The following is a 19,372-nucleotide window of genomic DNA, read 5'->3' as shown; positions in this document are numbered from 1 at the left end:
CCAACTCTACCCTACTGGTTCTGGTACCGGGCACGACCCCACCCAGAAATGACAACGTCACTAGTGAGGCTGACAGTCTTGCTGTAATTGGGAGGAAACAGGCTGCAGCACATTTGGCAGATTGAGAGTCACCAGTAGCCAAAGTCAGGTTTGTGCAGGCAACTGAAGGGCTCAGAGCCCCCTCACTTCACATGGTGAACAGAGGGAGGCAGTCAAGTTCTAACCTGATGGTAAAGTTGGTCCCTGGGATAGTTTTGTCTCCTTGCCTCACTCTCAAGGAGGCAAGGAGGGCATTATCTCCCCTTGCTGCCAAAGTTACCTTTGGGGGAGGCTGGTAAGGTTTTTATAAAAATCTCCTTGTGGAGACAACCTCCTCCACTGGCCCCTAGCTGGCTTCTGCTCCCAGCCACTTCACAGCAGAGTCCAAATCCAGAACCAGTGTGTTTCAAGGGCCTGAGGGGTAGGACAGAGTGGCCAAAGACAAGGGCGGGAAACAGGGACACTGGCCATTCTTAGCAGTTCCAAGGAAATGGCCTTTCTCCCAACCACCCTACACGGGCTCAATGGCAACAGTGGCCACCTGCCCTCCCAGGAGGGTCCCAAGCCCTCCATGGAGTGCCTCAGAGTGAGTGAGGGTTCAGGCAAGGAAGACCACAAAGATGATGAAGAAGACAATGAGGATGAGGAAGATTTTGACCATGAGCCACCGATTAGAGGTGACTGACTGGAAGTACTTGAGGATCTCTGAATGGGCGGCCTCAACATCCAGCTGGGCTCCAAGCACGTTCTCATCGATCCTAGAAACAGCCAGGAGAGAAAACAGGACATCGGATTAAAAAGAAAGCTGAGGTCATCTATTTACTGCTATGGAAAGGTGATCACAATGCACAGAAATAAAAAGTGTTTCATGTCATGTGATCTCTTTTGTATACATGTATGAGTATATAGAAGAGTATATACAAGTATTTAGGGTAGTAGACCATGCTTGGCTCTAGTATGAAACCTTTCTGTCAGGTTTTTTTTTTTTTTTTTTTTTCCCCGTTTTTTGAGACAGGGTTTCTCTGTGGCTTTGGAGCCTGTCCTGGAACTAGCTCTGTAGACCAGGCTGGTCTCGAACTCACAGAGATCCGCCTGCCTCTGCCTCCTGAGTGCTGGGATTAAAGGCGTGCGCCACCATCGCCCGGCCTGTGGGTTATTATCTTAAGATTGAGTTATTTAACCAAAGTCTTATTTTCCACATCTGAAAAATGAGATTGCCATAAACAACCCTACCTCCTTTCATGAGGTTTCCATTTTCAGTGAGTTAAATATGAGATGCACCCCAATCCATATGAGCACCTAAAATACCTTTTTGTGTGTGTGTGGTTTTTCAAGACAGGGTTTCTCTGTGTAGCTTTGGAGCCTGTCCTGGAACTTGCTCTGTAGACCAGGCCAGCCTCGAACTCAAAGATCCACCTGCCTCTGCCTCCTGAGTGCTGGGATTAAAGGCATGTGCCATCACCACCCGACATAAAATATGTAATTTTTAATCTAGCATTTGTTTATTTTTTTCCAGGTAATGAACATTTATTACTTTTATTTTTGGTTTTGTTTTGTTTTTTAGCATTTTCAAGTCAGGGTTTCTCTGTGTAGCCCTGGCTGTCCTGGAACTCATTATGTAGACCAGACCTGCCTCTGTGTTCCAAGTGCTGGGAGTAAATTTGTGTGCCACCACACCGGTGAACATTGTTATAATGGGGGTAAAGTTCAGACCACTACAGTAAGAAAATTCCGGCTGGGGGATGAGGACAACTTAATATAGACAGGAACTCAAAGAATAATACAAACCTTACATCCAGAGAGCAGTGTCTCTGGGGAACAAGTCCTCAGGGGAAGGATGATTTTGAAAACTTACTGAAGAAAATAAAACCTTCTCTGGACAATCTATGCGCACAATCCTAAAACCCAAGTATTGTGGCTGGGCAGATAGCTCAGTAGGAAAAGTGCTTGCCTGGCAACCAAGAGGATCTGAATTTGGATCCCAGTACCCACATAACAAGCTGGCCATGGTTTTACCTTGTCTATACCTACAATACAGTGGGTGGGAGGAGAAAATAGGAAAAAGTTGGGTTTCATTGGCTACCCGAAAAAAAAAAAAAAACAAGTTTCAGGCTAAGGGAGACCCCTACCTCGAAGAACAAAGTAATAGGGAACATCTGACGCTTTCCTTTAGCCTACAGCACACATGCAAGTTCTAGAGCAGGCTCCAAAGCTACACAGAGAAACACTGTCTATTTCAGATGATTCAGACACCCTGCCTACCTAGAAAGCATGGCGATCTACTAGGACTGTACTGCCTGCTGACATAAAACCTATTTTAACTCATGTAACTATATTCTGTCATGTGTAAAATCATCTCATAGCAAATTATTCAAAACATAACCCCATCAGTAAGCAACGTATGATGAAACACACCCTAAATTTTTTAGAGGTCCTTGACCTAAAACCCTCTAGGAGCTGAGTATGGCCCAGCTGGGTCCTAGCAATCTGGCTAGAAATGGAAAAGAGCTGGACAGGGGGCTGCAAGTTTAAAGTCCTGAAAAGACAAGCAAAGGGATTAAGCTCAACTCAGCATCTCAATTCAGAAACCTGAATTGTGGTTCTTTTTTATGTTGGAGAGGCTAAGATACCAGGTTCACACTGTCGGCAATAGTTACTTTATTTTGCTTTTTGAGATAGGTTCTGAACAGCCTTGGGTCCTAAAACTTATTACATAAACCAGGCTGGCCTCAAACTCAGAGAGATCCACCTGAGTACTTGAGAGACTAAAGGCATATGCCACCATGCATAGCCTTATTCTCCTTTTTTTTTTCTTTTTACCAGTAATGCATCTTTGTTTTAAATTGATATTTATTGAGCTCTACATTTTTCTCTGCTCCCTTCCCTGCCTCTCCCCCCACCCGCTTCAATTCTTCCACAAGGTCTCCATGCTCCCAATTTACTCAGGAGATCTTGTCTTTTTCTACTTTCTACTTCCCATGTAGATTATATCTATGTAAATCTCTCTTAATGTCCTCTCTCTCTTTTGGTTTTTCGAAACAGGGTTTCTCTGTGTACAGCCCTGGCTGCCCTGGAACTCATTTTGTACACCAGGCTGGCCTCATTCTCAGAAATCTGCCTGCCTCTGCCTCCCAGAATGCTGGAACTAATAAAGGAGTGCACCACCACCGTAACTACATTTTTTTTTTTTTTTTGGTTTTTCGAGACAGGGTTTCTCTGTGGCTTTGGAGCCTGTCCTGGAACTAGCTCTTGTAGACCAGGCTGGCCTCAAACTCACAGAGATCCGCCTGCCTCTGCCTCCCGAATGGTGGGATTAAAGGCGTGCGCCACCACTGCCTAGCCGTAACTACATTTTTAAATGTAGTTTATTTGTTATCTCACAATGAATAAAGCTCATAATGGTAGTTCTGAATGGCTTTGCTTAACAAAAATGGATCAACCTTATACATGCAATCTTGTATATAAAAGATTATAGAGGCTGGGAAAGATGGCTCAGTGGGTAGAGTACCTGTCTGAGGACCTGACTTTAATCCCTGGGATCCACATGATAGGAGAAACAACTCCACAGTTGCTGTGCTACTTATGCACCTAAACACACCTGCACACACAGTCCTGTTGGGTTTTTGTTATTTTTGAGAAAAAGTCTCACTGCATAGCCCTGGCTGACCTGGAACTCACTATATACACACACAAAGATCTACCTTCTCCAGAATGCTGGGAATAAAGGCATGTGACCATACCTGGTGGGAAAAAAAAAATGTTCTTTGTTTTTTGTTTTTCAGTTAAAAAGATGTCACAAATAAGGCCAGGAAGGGGTGGTAGTACATGACTTTTAACCTCAGCATTTGGGAGGCAGAGACTCAGTTCCATGCCAGTCAGGGCTACATAATGAGACTATGTCTCATAAAAAAAAAAATAAAAGAGGCAAAACAAAAAGCAATGGGAAGCAGAGAGCAGATTGTTGAAAAACCTTCACAATCAAGTACATGTGATCTGTGTCCAGGTAGAGGGTTTTTGTTGTTGTTGTTGCCGTTTTTGTGAGACAGGGTTTCTCTGTGAACAGTCCTGACTGTCCTGAAACTCACTCGCTCTGTGGACCAGGCTGACCTTGAACTCATAGAGATCCACCTGCCTCTGCCTCTGGAGTGCTAGGACTATTTATTTTTAAAATTTATTCCTGGGGCTGGAGAGATGTCTCAGAGGTTAAGAGCATTGCCTGCTCTTCCAAAGGTCCTGAGTTCAATTCCCAGCAACCATATGGTGGCTCACAACCATATGTAATGGGGTCTGGTGCCCTCTTCTGGCCTGCAGGCAGACACACAGACAGAATATTGTATACATAATAAATAAATAAATATTTAAAAAAAAATTATTCCTTTTCATGTGCATTGGTGTTTGCCTACACGTATGCCTGTGTGAGAGTGTATGATTCCCTGAAACTGGAGTTATAGACAGCTGTGAGCTGTCATGTGGGTGCTGGGGATTGAACCCAGGTCCCCTGGAAGAACAGCTAGTGCTTTTAACCTCTGAGCTCTTTCTACAGTCTGGTACTCCTTCCTGACTATGCTGCCTTGTGAAGAAAAAAGGCTGCATTCCTTGCAGTATCCTATAGCCTGGTTGTCTGTTGGCCTTGTTACTGTTCTAGCCTGGTTGTCTGTTGGCCTTGTTACTGTTCTTCCAAAAAAGAAAAACTTTTGGTTCTCCAATGTTAACTTAGAAAATCAAACACAGGTTCCAGTGACCCCTGGTTAAATTATTTTGTATGGTATACATGAAAGGAGATGCTACGTATCTTGTATTGCATTAGGAAGCATTTAATGCCAGACTGCCTTTGTATCAAGGAAAACAGATATCAGATATAGTACCCCCACCTCCTTTGTGCTATAAGATCAAACCCAGGACATGTACATGCTAGTCAGTGCTCTACCACTGAATTACATACTCAGTCACTGTTCGTAGCCTTTTTCCTCTTGAATTAAAAATTCCAGGCACGAGCCTCAGAGAGGGCTCAACAGGTAAGGATGCCATAAAGCCTGATCCCTAAAGCCCACACCGTAGAGAACTGGCTCCCACATCATGTTGGTCTTAGACCTCCACATGAGGGCCATGACACATGCACACCTACACACACACACACACACACACACACACACACACACACACACACACACAATAAATGTAAAAGAGCCAGGTGGTGGTGGCGCATGCCTTTAATACCAGCATTCGGAAGGCAGAGGCTCTGTGAGTTCGAGGCCAGCCTGGTCTACAGAGTGAGCTCCAGGACTGAATCCACAGCTACTGAGAAACCCTGTCTCAAAAAAGACAAAAACAAAACAAAAAAGGAGCAGCAGACAGGAAACCCTCTTGCACCCTGTTCTGATGTCCATCTCTAGCTGAGTGAGAAGAGATGGATGACACCTTGAGACTTTTCAACATAATGACCAAACCAACTTTGTAACTGTAATTTCCCCTTCCTGAGAAACTTAACAAACCAGATTTTTATTTTATTTTTTTCTAAGATCTATTTACTATGTATACAGTGTTCTGTCTGCATACTAGAAGAGGGCACCAGATCTCATTATGGTGGCTATGAGTGACCATATGGTTGCTGGGAATTGAACTTAGGACCTCTGGAAGAACAGCCAGTGCTCTTAACCTCTGAGTCATCTCTTCAGTCCCCACACCAGATTCTTTTAAGTTCATTATCCTTATGACTGATGGGTTGTTTTTTGCAAAGGCGGCTGGTCCAGAAGTACACAGCTGAGGCTAGCTGATGCTTGTGCCTTTGTCTCCTAGGATTACAATCCATACAGGTTCTCTTTATTGTTGTTTTTAATTTCTACAATGACCTTGGTACTTATATTTCTTTTTCTTTTTTCTTTTTGGATTTTCGATACAGGGTTTCTCCATAGCTTTTTGGTTTCTGTCCTGGAACTAGCTCTTGTAGGCCAGGCTGGCCTCGAACTCACAGAGATCCGCCTGCCTCCTCTGATACTTATATTTCTTAAACATTTGCTTTCATATTCTCTCTCCTCTCTCTCTCTCTCTCTCTCTCTCTCTCTCTCTCTGTTTTGTTTTCAAGACAGGGTTTCTCTGTGTAGCTTTGGAGCCTGTTCTGGAACTTGTTCTGTAGACCAGGCTGGCCTTGTCACAGAGATCTGCCTGCCCAAGCCTCCTGAGTGCTGGGACTAAAGACATAGGCCACGACTTTTTCAAAGAGGTATGTGGATAAGAAGAACATGTTTGATTTTGGCTTCTTTCCTCCACTCCTCCCTTCCTTCCCTTCCAGTTCCTTGCAGCACGAGGGCTGGATGTAGTGCTTTATCATTCATCCGTTTGTCAGCTCTGTTTCTGACATGTGCATGGGTGTGTGTGTGTAAAATCTGTGTAGCACATGCATGCCTGGTACCTGTAGAGGCAAAAAGAGGGTGTGCTAGGTCCCCTGGAACTGGTATCACAAGTGGTTGTAAGATACCATGTGGGTATTTAGACTCAAACCCAGATCCTCTGGAGGAGCAGTCAGTGATCTTTACCACTGAGTCATCTCTCCAGTCATCAGCTTTTAATTCTTTTTGAGACTGAGTTTTATGAAGTTGTCCAAGCAGGCTGTCCTCAAACTCACAATCTTTCCAACTTCAGCCCTCCTGAGTACCAGAATTATAAGTACAAGCAATGAAACATGACTTTCTTGCTGCATTCTGAAACAAAACTCCTAAAAAACGTTGTCTATTCTTTTTGCTTACCCCTTTTCTTCTGTGGAACTGAATCCACAAGCCTAGTAAACCACAGGCAAGTGAGCACTCTATTATTGTGGATATCCTTAGTTTGTTCTTTGGAAGTGGGTCTTAAAATATAGCCCAGATCGGTTATTATTGGCTGACATACCTGTCTTGCTGGGATGGGTTTGCGATCAGGGTGATGATTGATTCTTTGCACCTATTTCTGCCCTCAGCTTCCTGATATATATATATAAAACCTGTAGCTGAATAAGTGTGTCCCCTGAGGATTTAAAGTAGAGCTGATTGATTGTTTTTCATATACAAAAGTTTAGATTTGTGATTCTTTAAATTTTTTGTAAGATTACCTTTTGAGATACATAATAAAGTGATTGATCCTTTCTTTGTAACCCCAAAATGCAGCTTGCCAATAAAATAACCAGTTGAGAAAAAAAATATATATATAATATATATAGAGAGAGCCCAGACCATGGCCTTGAACTTCCTATAGAGCTGATGACCTTTAAACAACTGGTTCCTCTGCCTCCACCTCCCATGTGTACCACACCAGCCTCCTCACATTTTATTTATCATTTTTTATTCTTATTACTTTTTAATATTTATTTTATTTTTTACTCCTTTAATCTATGTCTGTACTCTGTCTCTTTAAAGACCTTTTTAAAGCATTAACTTTATTTGAAGACACTATACTTTTTTCTTCTCTCTCCCAAGCCTATGTACATTTATCCAACACTGACCCATTTAGAGGTCTTTTATGTCTGAATCTGTCCTACTGTGTATCTGTAATTCTTTACTGTCCAGGAGCACTTCTTAAAATGCTAAGTGCTTCTTAAAAACTTAAGCTGCATCATTAATCAATGTAACATGTTAGTGTCTGCTTGGCCGCCCAGTCCAACATGGTGGAGCTGCTTGTGCCTCTGAGCCATGCACACTGCCCCACTTCTAGGCACACAGCCAGTCCAAGCCGCCATTAAGCAAGCTGCAGCAGCCTGCTCACAGACCCCACTCAAATGCTCTGTGGCTGGACCTCCAGCCTCAAAGAGCCAGAGGTACCAGGCGGTGGTGGTGCACACCTTTAATTCCAGCACTCAGGAGGCAGAGGCAGGTGGATCTCTGTGAGTTCGAGGCCAGCCTGGTCTACAAGAGCTAGTTCCAGGACAGGAACCAAAAGATAAGGAGAAACCCTGTCTCGAAAATCAAAAAAAAAAAAAAAAAAAAGAGCCAGAGGTCACGCTGGCAGCACAACCTAGAAAGCGGACATTTTAAAACTGTGCGGCTTGGCTTTTTTTCTTTTGCTATGGCTGAGTCTGGAAAACCTCTCTTAAAGGAGCTGTGGCATGCTGCCAGCAAACAGCAAAGAGCAGTGTTAAACTCTGTATTTTTGTGTCTAGAATTCCTTTTCAAACTTTCTCAGTTTTTACGTCAATACAGACGACCACATTGGAGTACCAATTGTTGCAAGGAGGGCTGCTTATTTGTCCTGGCCACTCAGCTCCGAAAAAGAAATTGTATAATTAAAACACTGCTTATTAGCCCATTAGCTCTAGTTTCTTATTGGCTAATTCTTACATCTTAATTTAACCCATTTCTATTAATCTGTGTATTGCCACGTGGCAATGGCTTACTGGGTAAAATTCCCAGCGTCTGTCTCCGGCGGATCCATGGTGTCTCTCTCTAATGTTTTATTCTTTTTTTTTTTTAAATATTTATTTATTATGTATACAATATTCTGTCTGTGTGTACGTCTGCAGGCCAGAAGAGGGCACCAGACCTCATTCCAGATGGTTGTGAGCCACCATGTGGTTGCCGGGAATTGAACTCAGGACCTTTGGAAGAGCAGACAATGCTCTTAACCACTGAGCCATCTCTCCGGCCCTAATGTTTTACTCTTAATTATATGTATTTGTCTGTGGAGGTATTAGATCACCTGCAGCTAGAGTTATAGGTGGTTGTAAGTCACTTGATATGAAGGCTACAACTGAACTTGGGTTCTCTGGAAGGACAGTGAGTGCTCTTAAAGCACTGAGTAATCTCTTCAGCCTCAGATTTGTTGTGTATATGTATGTGTATGGATATGTGTGCATGTGTGTGCACCCAGATGCCAGAACAGTCAGGTATTCTGTTGTATCAGGCTCTAATTTTCCTGAGAAGAACCTGAGCCCTGCTGCTTTAGCTAGGCTGACTAACCAGTGAGCCCCTTCCATCTGTCTCAGCTCTCCACCTTGCCCATGCTGGAGTTTCATGAAAATAGTCAGGAGGGTGGCACTTGTCTATTATCCTAACATTGAAGAGATGGAGTCAGGCCAGTCTCACATACATAGGAAGTATTATATAGTGAATTTAAAGCTAGCGTGAGATAAGATATGAGAGCCTGTCTCAAACAAACATAAAAATTCACTATTTGAAATTTAAAATTTCTTAGCTTAACAACAGAATGAAGATAACATTGAAAACATGTTTTTTGTTTGTTTGTTTTTTTGAGACAAGATTTCAACATTAGATCTGACTGGCCTGGAACGTGCTATGTAAACCAGGCCAGCCTCAAATGCAGATATCGAGGAATTGGAGAGAGAGCTTAACAATTAAGAGCACTTGCTATTTTGCAGAGGACCTAGGATCAATTACCAGTACCCAATAGTGTTTCACAATCATTTCTAACTCCAGTTTCCAGGATTCTGATGGCTTCTTCTGACCTCTGTGGGAACCAGGCACACAGGGCACATATACAAATGCAAGTAAAACACTCATATACATAAAATAAAAAAATAAATCTAAAAACACCAAACCAGAACAACAACAAAACTCGAGATCTGCCCACCTCTACTCCTGGAGTACTGGGATTAAAGGCATATACTACAATACCTGTTCTCATATAATTATTAAGTTTTTTAAAATTAGACTTATTCACTTATTAACCTGTTTAATGTGTGCTTTCCATGTTTGTATATCACTTGTATCCTTGATGCCTGTGGAGGCCAGGGGAGGGCACTGGATCCCCTTGAACTAGAGTTAAATATGGTTGTGCAACACCATGTGCGTACTAGGAATTGAACCCAGGTCCTTTGGAGAAGGAACAAGTGTTCTTAACTGCTGAGCCATCTCTTTTAATTTTTGAAATACAGCTTGACTACACTTGTAGAGATGGCCTTGCACTCCTGAGCTCAAACAGTGCTCAAAAATAAAGGCTGCATACTGTGCTCCCTTCTTAGCTGTTTTTTGTTTTTTTTTTTTACATTTTTATTGCTATGGGGGGGGGGGCACAGATACAGCAGCAGAAGACAACTCTGTGGTGCTGGTCTCTTGTTTCTCCTTCACCTGACTGCAGTGATCAAACTGTCACTAGGCTTATGTAGAAAGTTCCTATACCGCTGGGCCAGTTAGTTGGTGCCACCAATTGCTTTCTTTCCTTTTGTCTATGATTCTGAAGACCGATCCTAAGCCTTCATGTATGGTAGGCAAACACTTTACAACCAGACTGTACTTCCAGGCCCTCAGTAATTTTTTTTCTTTTTTAAAAAGGGTCCCTTGCTGGGTGATGGTGGCTCATGCTTTTGATTCCATCTCTTGGGAAACAGAGGCAGGCAGATAGATCTCTGTGAGTTGAAGGCCAGCTGGTCTACAAAGTGAGTTCCAGGACAGCTAGGGTTGTTACACAAAGAAACTCTGTCTTCAAAAAAAAAAATTGGGGGGCAGTGGTGGTGTATGCCTTCGATCCCAGCACCAGCACTCGGGAGGCAGAGGCAGGTTGATCTCTGCAAGTTCAAGGCCAGCCTGGTCTACATGCGTTTCCAAGATTGGCTTTAAAGCTACACAGAGAAACTCTGTCTCAGAAAATAAAAGACAAAATTAAAAAAGGGTCTCTCTTTATGTATAGCCCTCCTCCCAGACTGTCTTGGAATTCACTATGTTAACCAGGCCAGTCTCAAACTCATAGGGATCTGCCTGCTTCTGTTTCCAGGATGCTGGGATTAAAGGCGTGCATCACCACATCAGGCCCTCTTATTAAGTGATTAGAAGCTGGTGAATTAGGACTCATGGGGGTTAAGGATTCACTCACTCTTCCAAAGACCCCCAAGCTGTACCTGGGAACTTCAAGATGCTAATCCCTGGAGAAGAGAAAGTTCCACTGTATGGAGTGAGAATGGCTCACCTCTGAATAGTTTCCTCCTGTTCTTTAACCATGTGTGCCAACTGCTGAAAAATGGAACCCAGCTCAACGATTGTAGACTCGATGTTCTGCATGGTGTCTGCCCGACTCTGGATGTAGGAATCCTTCAGAAGAAGAAAGCACCATGAACGAGGGCCTGAGTTTTTAAGACATTTTCACTATATCACATTCCAAACACTCCAGGAGAACATAAGACAAAAGAGGAGCTGATCCTCTACATTTCAGAGCCTGGGTACCTGCTCATCAATAAGTTGAAGTTGCTGGCTTGTTCTAGAGTCCAACATGTCAATGGCCACGTCCCTGGAGGCTTGGGACTCTGCTCCCAAAACTATAGGACCACCCCCTGGAGGAGAAACAGGACATGGCACGTTTTAATGATTAAAAGCAGGTTCAGGGCCTGTCATGGTAACACATGACTTTAAGCTCTGCACTCCTGAGGCTAAGGCAAAAGGATCTGAGTTTGAGTCTGATCTACATAGCAAGTTCCAGGACAGCCAAGACTATAGAGAGAGACTCTGCCTCACAACAACAACAAAAAGCAATTTAAGGGGCTGGAGAAATGGCTCAGCAGTTAAGAGCCCTGGCTGTTCTTTTAGAAGTCTTAAGTTTAATTCCCAGCAACCAGATGGTGGCTCACAGCCACCTGTAATAGACCTGGCTCCCTCTTCTGGCCTGCAGGCATATATGCAGACAGAACACTATGCATAATAAATGAATCTTACAAAAAAAACAAAACAAAAAAACAACAAAAAAAGCAATTCAAGTGGGGAATAGTGGCATATGTCTGTTATACTAGCAATAGGGATACTACCACAGCCAGAACTTAGCTAATAGGCTTCCCATATTGTTTCTGACTTACCAAGGTGGTTGGGGGCAAGAGGCAGGGCCGACACTGGTGCCCGGGAGAACTGTTCCCGACGGTTCCTCTGTTGTTTCAGGTTCTGATGTTGGGGGGAAATGCAAAGGTCCTGAGTCTCTCTGGAAAGTGGGTATGTTGACCCCATGACTCTGGATAACTTGCCCTTCCCCTTTTCCTCTTGGGTCCATACCACAGATTCTTCCCACCTATATAGATCCCATTTACCTCAGTCCTCACTTCTAAAACTGATTTGAAGTCATTGGACATGGAAGCCAGTTTTGACTATAAAAAGCAAGAACAATTGGGTCATTCAAAGAAGTCACTTTCTGTTATCCCCTTCCTCACTTCTTCCATCCCCAGGGTCTCACCTGCAATGAAACTACAATGGTGTTGGAATGCGTCTGCAGATGCCGGCCACTCTGGCTACCCTTGGCCCTCACAAAATCTTGAAGTTGAGCAATCTGTTTGTTGAGGCTATTGATATCCTGGTAAGAGAGCAGAAGAAGAGTATTAAGCAAGAAGTCTCCAGTCATTGACCCCATCTGTGTTACCCCTGGCAGAGAGGACAAGATAAAACTAGTCAAGTGTCTAGTCAGATCAGAAGGTGGCACTGGGACTATTCAAAGACTGTTCATTCCTTGCAGAAAAAGGAAGTTGATGGTCTCACCATTTCTAAGTGAATGATTTATCTGCCTTCCACCTTTCTGCTATACTTTACCTTGTAAGGGCATAGAACCCTTACAAAGGCCAAAATCTTGTACCTGTAGCATGCTGACAGAGTACTTGAATAAAACCCAAGAAAAGGCAAAAATCACCCTATTTTCCTAGAAGTATCAAAGAAGCAAAATTTTACACAGAATTTCTAATACTGCAAAAGACTTGCTGTGATTTATTCAAAATCACATACAGTGAATTCATATCACTGCCAATGTGTCTCCTACATTCCATTCTCCACAGTGACGTCAGAGAAAACCTGTCCCAACACACTATTACCCAGGCATCAGGAATAGAGTATGAGAGTCAGCAAGATGGCTCAATAGACAAAAGAGCTTGTTGCCATGCCTGGCAACCTCAAGTCAACCCCAGGGACCCATACAAGGGAAAGAGATAACCAACTCTACATGTAGGCCATGACACTCAGATACCACCCCCCAAAACCACAAACAAATATAATTTTAGAATTTTTAAAGTGAGTATGAGAAATACATTGAAGACAAAATTCAAGCATTTCTAGAGGCTTTCTAAGTAGGCCCAACCACACACCTCTCTATAACCCTGGACTCACATTCGCTAATGACAGGTCTACCTTTCTAGAGTTTCTGACCAAATGCACTTTTTGTTTCTTTGCCATAACAGCTCCTTCCTTTGGGTTCTAGCTTAGGTGAAGTACTATTTCCCATGCAGAAACTCAAACTGAAGGCTTCTGATCACCCACATTTCCTTAGTCTACCTACATACTATCAAAAACTATATGCTAAAATACACTTGACAAATGAGATCACCTAAACAGAACCATAATCTACTAAGTGCTTATTGTGTACTCAGTACTGTGTCAAATATAACGAGAGGCCGGGGGGGGGGGGGGGGGGGGGGGGGGGGTGTAGGGCAGCAAACACAGGCCCTGGATTTCTTCCCTGCACCCAAACAAAAAAATTAAAAAGCAACAACAACAAAAAGCCCATTAACTGCTTTTTATTTATTTGCTGTTTAAGCATCTTACAATGTTCTCTCTTAAATCAGCATAGAAAACTTTTCTACTGCCGGGTGGTGGGCGACGGTGCATGCCTTTAATCCCAGCACTTGGGAGGCAGAGACAGTCGGATCTCTGTGAGTTCAAGGCCAGCCTGGTCTACAAGAGCTAGTTCCAGGACAGGCTCCAAAGCTACAGAGAAACCCTGTACTCAATCCCCTCAAAGTCACATTCCCTCCCTGTCTTTTTCCATTTTAGTAAATGGCACCACCATTCATCAGATGCTCAGCTGGTCACTGTGTTTTTACTTAAAATCCCACCAGAGGTAGGTGGACTGCAATGAATTTAAGGTCAGCCTAAGATAGATGAGATTCTATCTTAAACTACAAATGGGCTCTAGAGTTGGCTCGGTGATTAAGAGCACTCGTTACTCTTATAGAGGACAGGCTCAACTTCTAACACCCATATGTTAGCTCAAAACCATGTGTAACTGCAGTTCTAGGATACTCAATGTCTTCTTCTGGCCTCCACAGGCATCAAGCACACACATGGTACAAACAGATACATGTACACAAAACACTTATAAACATTTTTAAAAATGTTTTTAAGCAGGCTAGAGGTACATGCCTTCAATCACAACACTTGGGAGGCAGAAGTAGTTCTATGAGTTCAAGGCCAGCCTGGTCTACACAGTGAGACCCTGCCTCAATCAATCAATCAATCAATCAATAATAAAAAAAAGCAAACAAAACCAAGTAACACCTCTATTCCCTTTTTCTTCAAATCCACGTGGAACCATCATTTGCTCACAATGAACCCAAATGATTCCAATTATCTACATTATCTTCTTTTCTACCTCATAAACTCTAACCATCATCTCTACTCGAAAAACCTCCAAGAGCCTTCTTAATGACTGCCTTCTTTTTAGTCTGCCTTCCTATAATCTACTGCCTAAATGTGGCTAGTATGATCTTCAAAACCAAATCCAAATAAATATTTAAAAATAAATAATGTAAGAAAAAACAAAACAGAACACAAAAAAGAAAACCCAGGGTATTGTCATTCCTCTGCTTGAAAATCTCCCAAGAACTCATCATTCAATTTTAGAATACAACCTTCATGTTTAAGTTGTTTTACGCAGGCCCTCTGTCTGGCCACTGTCTACTTCTCTAACTGTATTCTGCTGCTGTGGTATGCGACCCACACTTGAGACCTTTCCTTCTGCTATGCCCATTTTCTGCACTGCATTCCCACTTTCTGGAATACATTCTCACCAGATCATCAGATGAGCTCCTTTTCCTCACTATTCACACACAGCTCAAATACTACTTCTTCAGCCAACCAACCTGAAATATTCTCAGCTTTGAAAATCCGGTGTCAGCAACTGACAAAAGCAAACAAATGGGCAGTCGGTGGGGTGTACACCTTTAATTCCAGCAACTGGGAGGCAGAGGCAGATGATCTCTGCGTTTAATTAAGGCCAACCTGGCCTACAAAGCAGACAGATCTCTGAATTTGAGGCAAGCCTGTACTACAGATTGAATTCCAGAACAGTCAGGGCTACACAGAGAAATCCTGTCTTGAACCTCTCCCCCCAAAAAAAGAAACAAAAGATCCTCATAAAATCTGTGGGGCAGATAATACTTTTTTTCTTTGCCTTTTTTTTTTTTTTTTTTTTTCAAGACAGGATTTCTTTGTAGCTTTTGGAGCCTGTCCTGGAACTCACTCTGCAGACCAGGCTTGCCTCTGCCTCACAAGTCCTGGGATTTAAGGCATGTGCCACTACTGCCCATGTTTGGGGCAGGTACTTTTATTATCTCTAACTTACTGATAAGACAGTGGCAACTCAGAATTTAGGAGCTCACATATGGTCACAACCTAAGTGGGTGACAAAGCAACTTCATATTTTTCAGAAACCAGTGACATAGTTCTTAAGTGGTTAATAACCCCAATAGCAACCCAAGACTCTTTCACCAGCATAGCACCTCTTAAATGCATTTGCTCTCTGGCCTCTGCCACCATTATTTGTACTATATAGTCACACCAACTGCCTCCTTAGCCTCTACCCCACCCCATCCATGTTTCAGATCAGACTCTACATGTTGCCCCGACACATGATTCTACACTTGGTTATCAAGGTCCCTAACACTCTTACAACTAGCCACTCAGTCAAACAACCAACTTCTTCTTCTTCTTTTTTTTTTTTTTGGATTTTTGGTTTCTCCGTAGCTTTTGGTTCCTGTCCTGGAACTAGCTCTTGTAGACCAGGCTGGCCTCGAACTCACAGAGATCCGCCTGCCTCTGCCTCCCGAGTGCTGGGATTAAAGGCGTGCGCCACCACCGCCCAGCTAACAACCAACTTCTTGCTGGTCACTCACTTAGGCAACTAATAGTCAGGTTCGATACTATTATATAAGCACTTGTAATATACCTGTGAACAAGCAGAAAGGAAAATCCCGGACAGGCATGGTGATACATGGTAAAATCCCTGTGCTTGGGAGGCTGAGGCAGAAGAATCACAAACACCAGCATGTAGTAGCCAGGCATGGTATATGCCTTAAATTGCAGCACTCAAGAGGCAAAGACAGGTGGATCTCTAAGTTCGAGGCTAACCTAGTCTAAAGAGCAAGTTCCAGGACAACCAGGGATATATAGAGAAAGCCTGTTTTCAAACAAACAAACAAACAAACACACACACACGTGCCTGGCAGTCTTGAAAACAAAGAACTTGTTCCTGGGGTATCTGAAAAACCTTTTGTTTCCCCTCCCACTCTTTTCCTTCTATTGGAAAAGTCGAAAGGATGGAGGAAATGAAGACAAACATAAGGAAATTATACACAACGGACTTGCTTCTTTTTTTTTTTTTTTTTTCTGTATAACTCTGGCTGTCCTAGTCCTATAGCTTACTCTATAGATCAGGCTGGCCTGGAATCAGAGATCCCCTGCCTCTGCCTCCTGAGTGTTGCGATTAAAGGTACGTGCCACCACCATCCTCTGGCTGACCTCTCCTTTTTCTAATCAACACCTCTACATATAGACCCCTCAGACTGTTAAGTCCTTCTACCACCTCCACCTAGCTCTGAACCCAGCTCACATTTCATATCCTCTGTCAATCTTTCTCAGCATCCTGGTTCATCCATCTTTTTGTAGAATCTTTTCTGTACTATCACCTACCCATTTTAAGTGCAGGCCCTTATGCTGGGTAACTCTTAAGAACAGTGAGCCTTTGAAGAAAATCATCTTGCTTCCCATCTGTTCCATCAGCATTTAGAACAGTGCTTTATAAATGCTAGATGTTCCTAAGTGTCTACTGACTCAATGGAGGGGCAGGGTGTGTGGACACAGGTCTAGGTACTTACCCTAGGGATTCATGGCGATGGAAAATGATGGAAGTAATCTAATTAGAATGCTGGGCTCTCCTGACGGCTAGCAGCTCACCTGTTTGATGATGTATGTTAGCTCCTCAATTTCTACTGCTTTATCATCAAAGAGGGACTTGCGCTTTGCCACTGCAGAGACAGACGAGGTGTTACAACAGGTAAGGGTAATGACAAGGCTCAGAGGGCTAGGAATACAGTTCAGGTGTAGAGGCCTTGCTTTAAGGCACAAAGGCCTGGTTTAAAATCTCCAGCACCGGTCGGGGCTGGAGAGATGGCTCAGCGGTTAAGAGCACTGGCTGCTCTTCCAGAGGTCCTGAGTTCAGATCCCAGCAACCACGTGGTGGCCTGCAGACATCTGTAATGGGGTCTGGTGCCCTCTTCTGGCCTTCAGGCATACATACAGACAGAATATTGTATACAAAGTAAATAAATAAATAAATAAATAAATAAATATAAAAAAAAATCTCCAGCACCATAGGAAAAACAAAACCTCCATGAGCCTCACTTCCTAGTACCGTTTCACTGTCCCACTCCCACCTAGGAAAGATCTACCAAACACTCACAGATTGTTAGCTTCTCCAGCTTGGCAAATGTATTGCTGAGATCTTTCCCGATGCGCCTGTAAAGGATCATCAGGGAAAAGGCTGTGGTAAAGGGCAGGAGGCAGGCTACTTCCATAAGCCCCAACACAACCAACCCCACTCAGCCAAATCAACACAGGCAAATTGACTTCTCAGCCTTTATATCACCCCACCACAAAGCCTCTCTTAACTCACTTGGCCATAAGGGTAAATTCACTGCGTTGTCTGGCAGCACGAAGAGCTGGTTTATTTGTTTGGATTCCATTCTGAAAAGCAATGTCAAAAAGTGACTGCTTTAGGTCTCTTCGCGATTCACCGCTCCCTCACAATCCCACTAAACACTCTAGTGCTGTTGGCATCAGACAATCTATAAATTTATCAGGGGGTAATAGCTAAGAAAAAAAGTTTTTCCATGAATGAGAAGGCTTAGAGTTTAAAATTAATGAACTGTTGCTAGCTACAGAAGAACAGGGCTATGTAGTAGAAAAATTCAAATATGAGCAAGAAGATTTAAATACACAGTTTCGCTGTGCTGGGGAACAACATAACATAGAAGCAGATGCAGCTTTAAATCTTGACTCATCGTTTGTGGTATTCAGAACAAGTTACTTAAACTATTCTTAATCTCTACTGAAGATAATTCTTCCACTCTTACTGGTAACATTCGATAATCTAAAATCTGTGAAGTAACTTTAGGTAACTAGCAGATAGAACGTAAGCATTAGTTGGGCTCACACCTGTTTTTCCACTCCGGTACCTTACCTGACGGCTCTGCAGCGACTTACAGGCGGACAGGAACTCCTGGGTCCGATCCCGGCAGGACATGGTGTCGGGAGGGGAAGGGACCAGGGCCACCGGGGTGGACAAAGGAGCGATGTCGCTGCTGCTACTGATAGCAGTTGCAGGGGACAGAACCTGTGTCTTTGAGAGACCCAGGTAGACACCCTGATCCGTGTTCTTAGATCCGTAGCGTTTCCGCGGGATCATTGAGTCGCATAACCTCGGACTGTTGTGGAGAGGAGAACGTCATTCTCCAGACAGCCTCTTTCCCCAAACTCTTCCCTCAACTAGCAAATCCTCAGGCCCTTTCCCGTATTTGACAGACTTTCGAGCCCAAGGCCACCCGTAGATCTTGCAGCCCGGCCACGGCGAGAAGGGTCAGCTTCCTCCAGGCCCAAGGCGAGCTCCTCAGATTCTCCTTCCAACTTGGCTCTGATGGCCAAAGCACCGGCCGGTGGCCCTAAAGTCGAGAAAACAGCCAGAGCCTGGTCCTGCGGCCCTGAGCCTCTAGCCAGACCTTTGCAGTTGGCCCAGATCCTAAACGTGCCCTCTGGTTTGTTTTCCTTCACCCCCTCACGGGAAACCGGCAACCGACCTCCAGAGGTGGACACACTAGGGTGGGCGGAGGGGGGGAAAACCTCTAAAGTGTTTATTTAAAACAGGAAGTCCCACCTCCATCAAAGTTCCGCCTGTTGGAAGACTGCAGCCACCGATTGGACAGGGCCGACGTCTTTCTCAACAAGGCCTTTCCTGATTGGACAGCGAGGTATGCGCTTTCGCGGAGCCGCCAGCAGGACTTGCCCCTGGCTCCCTTCTTTGTCCCCTCCCCCACCGTCAAGCCGCTGCCCCTGAGCTGAGACGACCCACAAAGACTGGACCCACATTTGAGCGAAGCCCTACCTCCTCTGCTGCCTACCGCCGCCGTCACTGCCACTCTCCCCAGGCCGTCGCCGCCTCCTCGCCGGACTAGTAAGCCGCCGAAATCGGACCCAAGAGCAGGAGCCGCCACGTCACCCACGCGTAACCCCACCCCCGTGACGTGCTACCGCGCCACGCCTATTTTTCTAAGCCCGGAGACAGGAAGAACACACCCCTGCCCCTGCGAGCTCACCTCCGCTTTCCCATTGGCTAGGTTGCC

General features: G+C 44.1%; 1 protein-coding gene across 2 annotated transcripts; it reads right to left on the bottom strand.

The window, feature by feature from the left end:
- Window positions 1–64: 64 nt before the first annotated feature.
- Window positions 65–19,270, bottom strand: Stx5 (syntaxin 5). 2 transcript variants are annotated; one of them, XM_050137939.1, is made up of 12 exons: window positions 19,135–19,259; window positions 18,907–18,984; window positions 18,217–18,460; window positions 17,650–17,720; window positions 17,437–17,492; window positions 16,932–17,002; window positions 12,172–12,288; window positions 12,029–12,085; window positions 11,804–11,885; window positions 11,181–11,287; window positions 10,927–11,048; window positions 65–797 (listed from the first exon to the last, which is right to left on the bottom strand). In XM_050137939.1, the coding sequence occupies exons 3-12, from the start codon at window positions 18,439–18,441 to the stop codon at window positions 638–640; spliced, it is 1,068 nt and encodes a 355-aa protein (XP_049993896.1). In that variant the 5' UTR covers window positions 18,442–18,460; window positions 18,907–18,984; window positions 19,135–19,259; the 3' UTR covers window positions 65–637. The 2 variants fall into 2 exon arrangements, with proteins under 2 accessions (XP_049993896.1, XP_049993895.1); XM_050137938.1 differs by lacking the exon at window positions 18,907–18,984 and having other exon boundaries at window positions 19,135–19,270.
- Between the last annotated feature and the right edge of the window lie 102 nt (window positions 19,271–19,372).

The sequence above is a fragment of the Alexandromys fortis genome, unplaced genomic scaffold (genome assembly GCF_014885135.2).
Source record: "Alexandromys fortis isolate MF-2015 unplaced genomic scaffold, M_Fortis_MF-2015_v1.1 scaffold_3, whole genome shotgun sequence".
Taxonomy (NCBI): Eukaryota; Metazoa; Chordata; class Mammalia; order Rodentia; family Cricetidae; genus Alexandromys; species Alexandromys fortis.
This window is presented reverse-complemented; position numbering and strand designations above follow the sequence as displayed.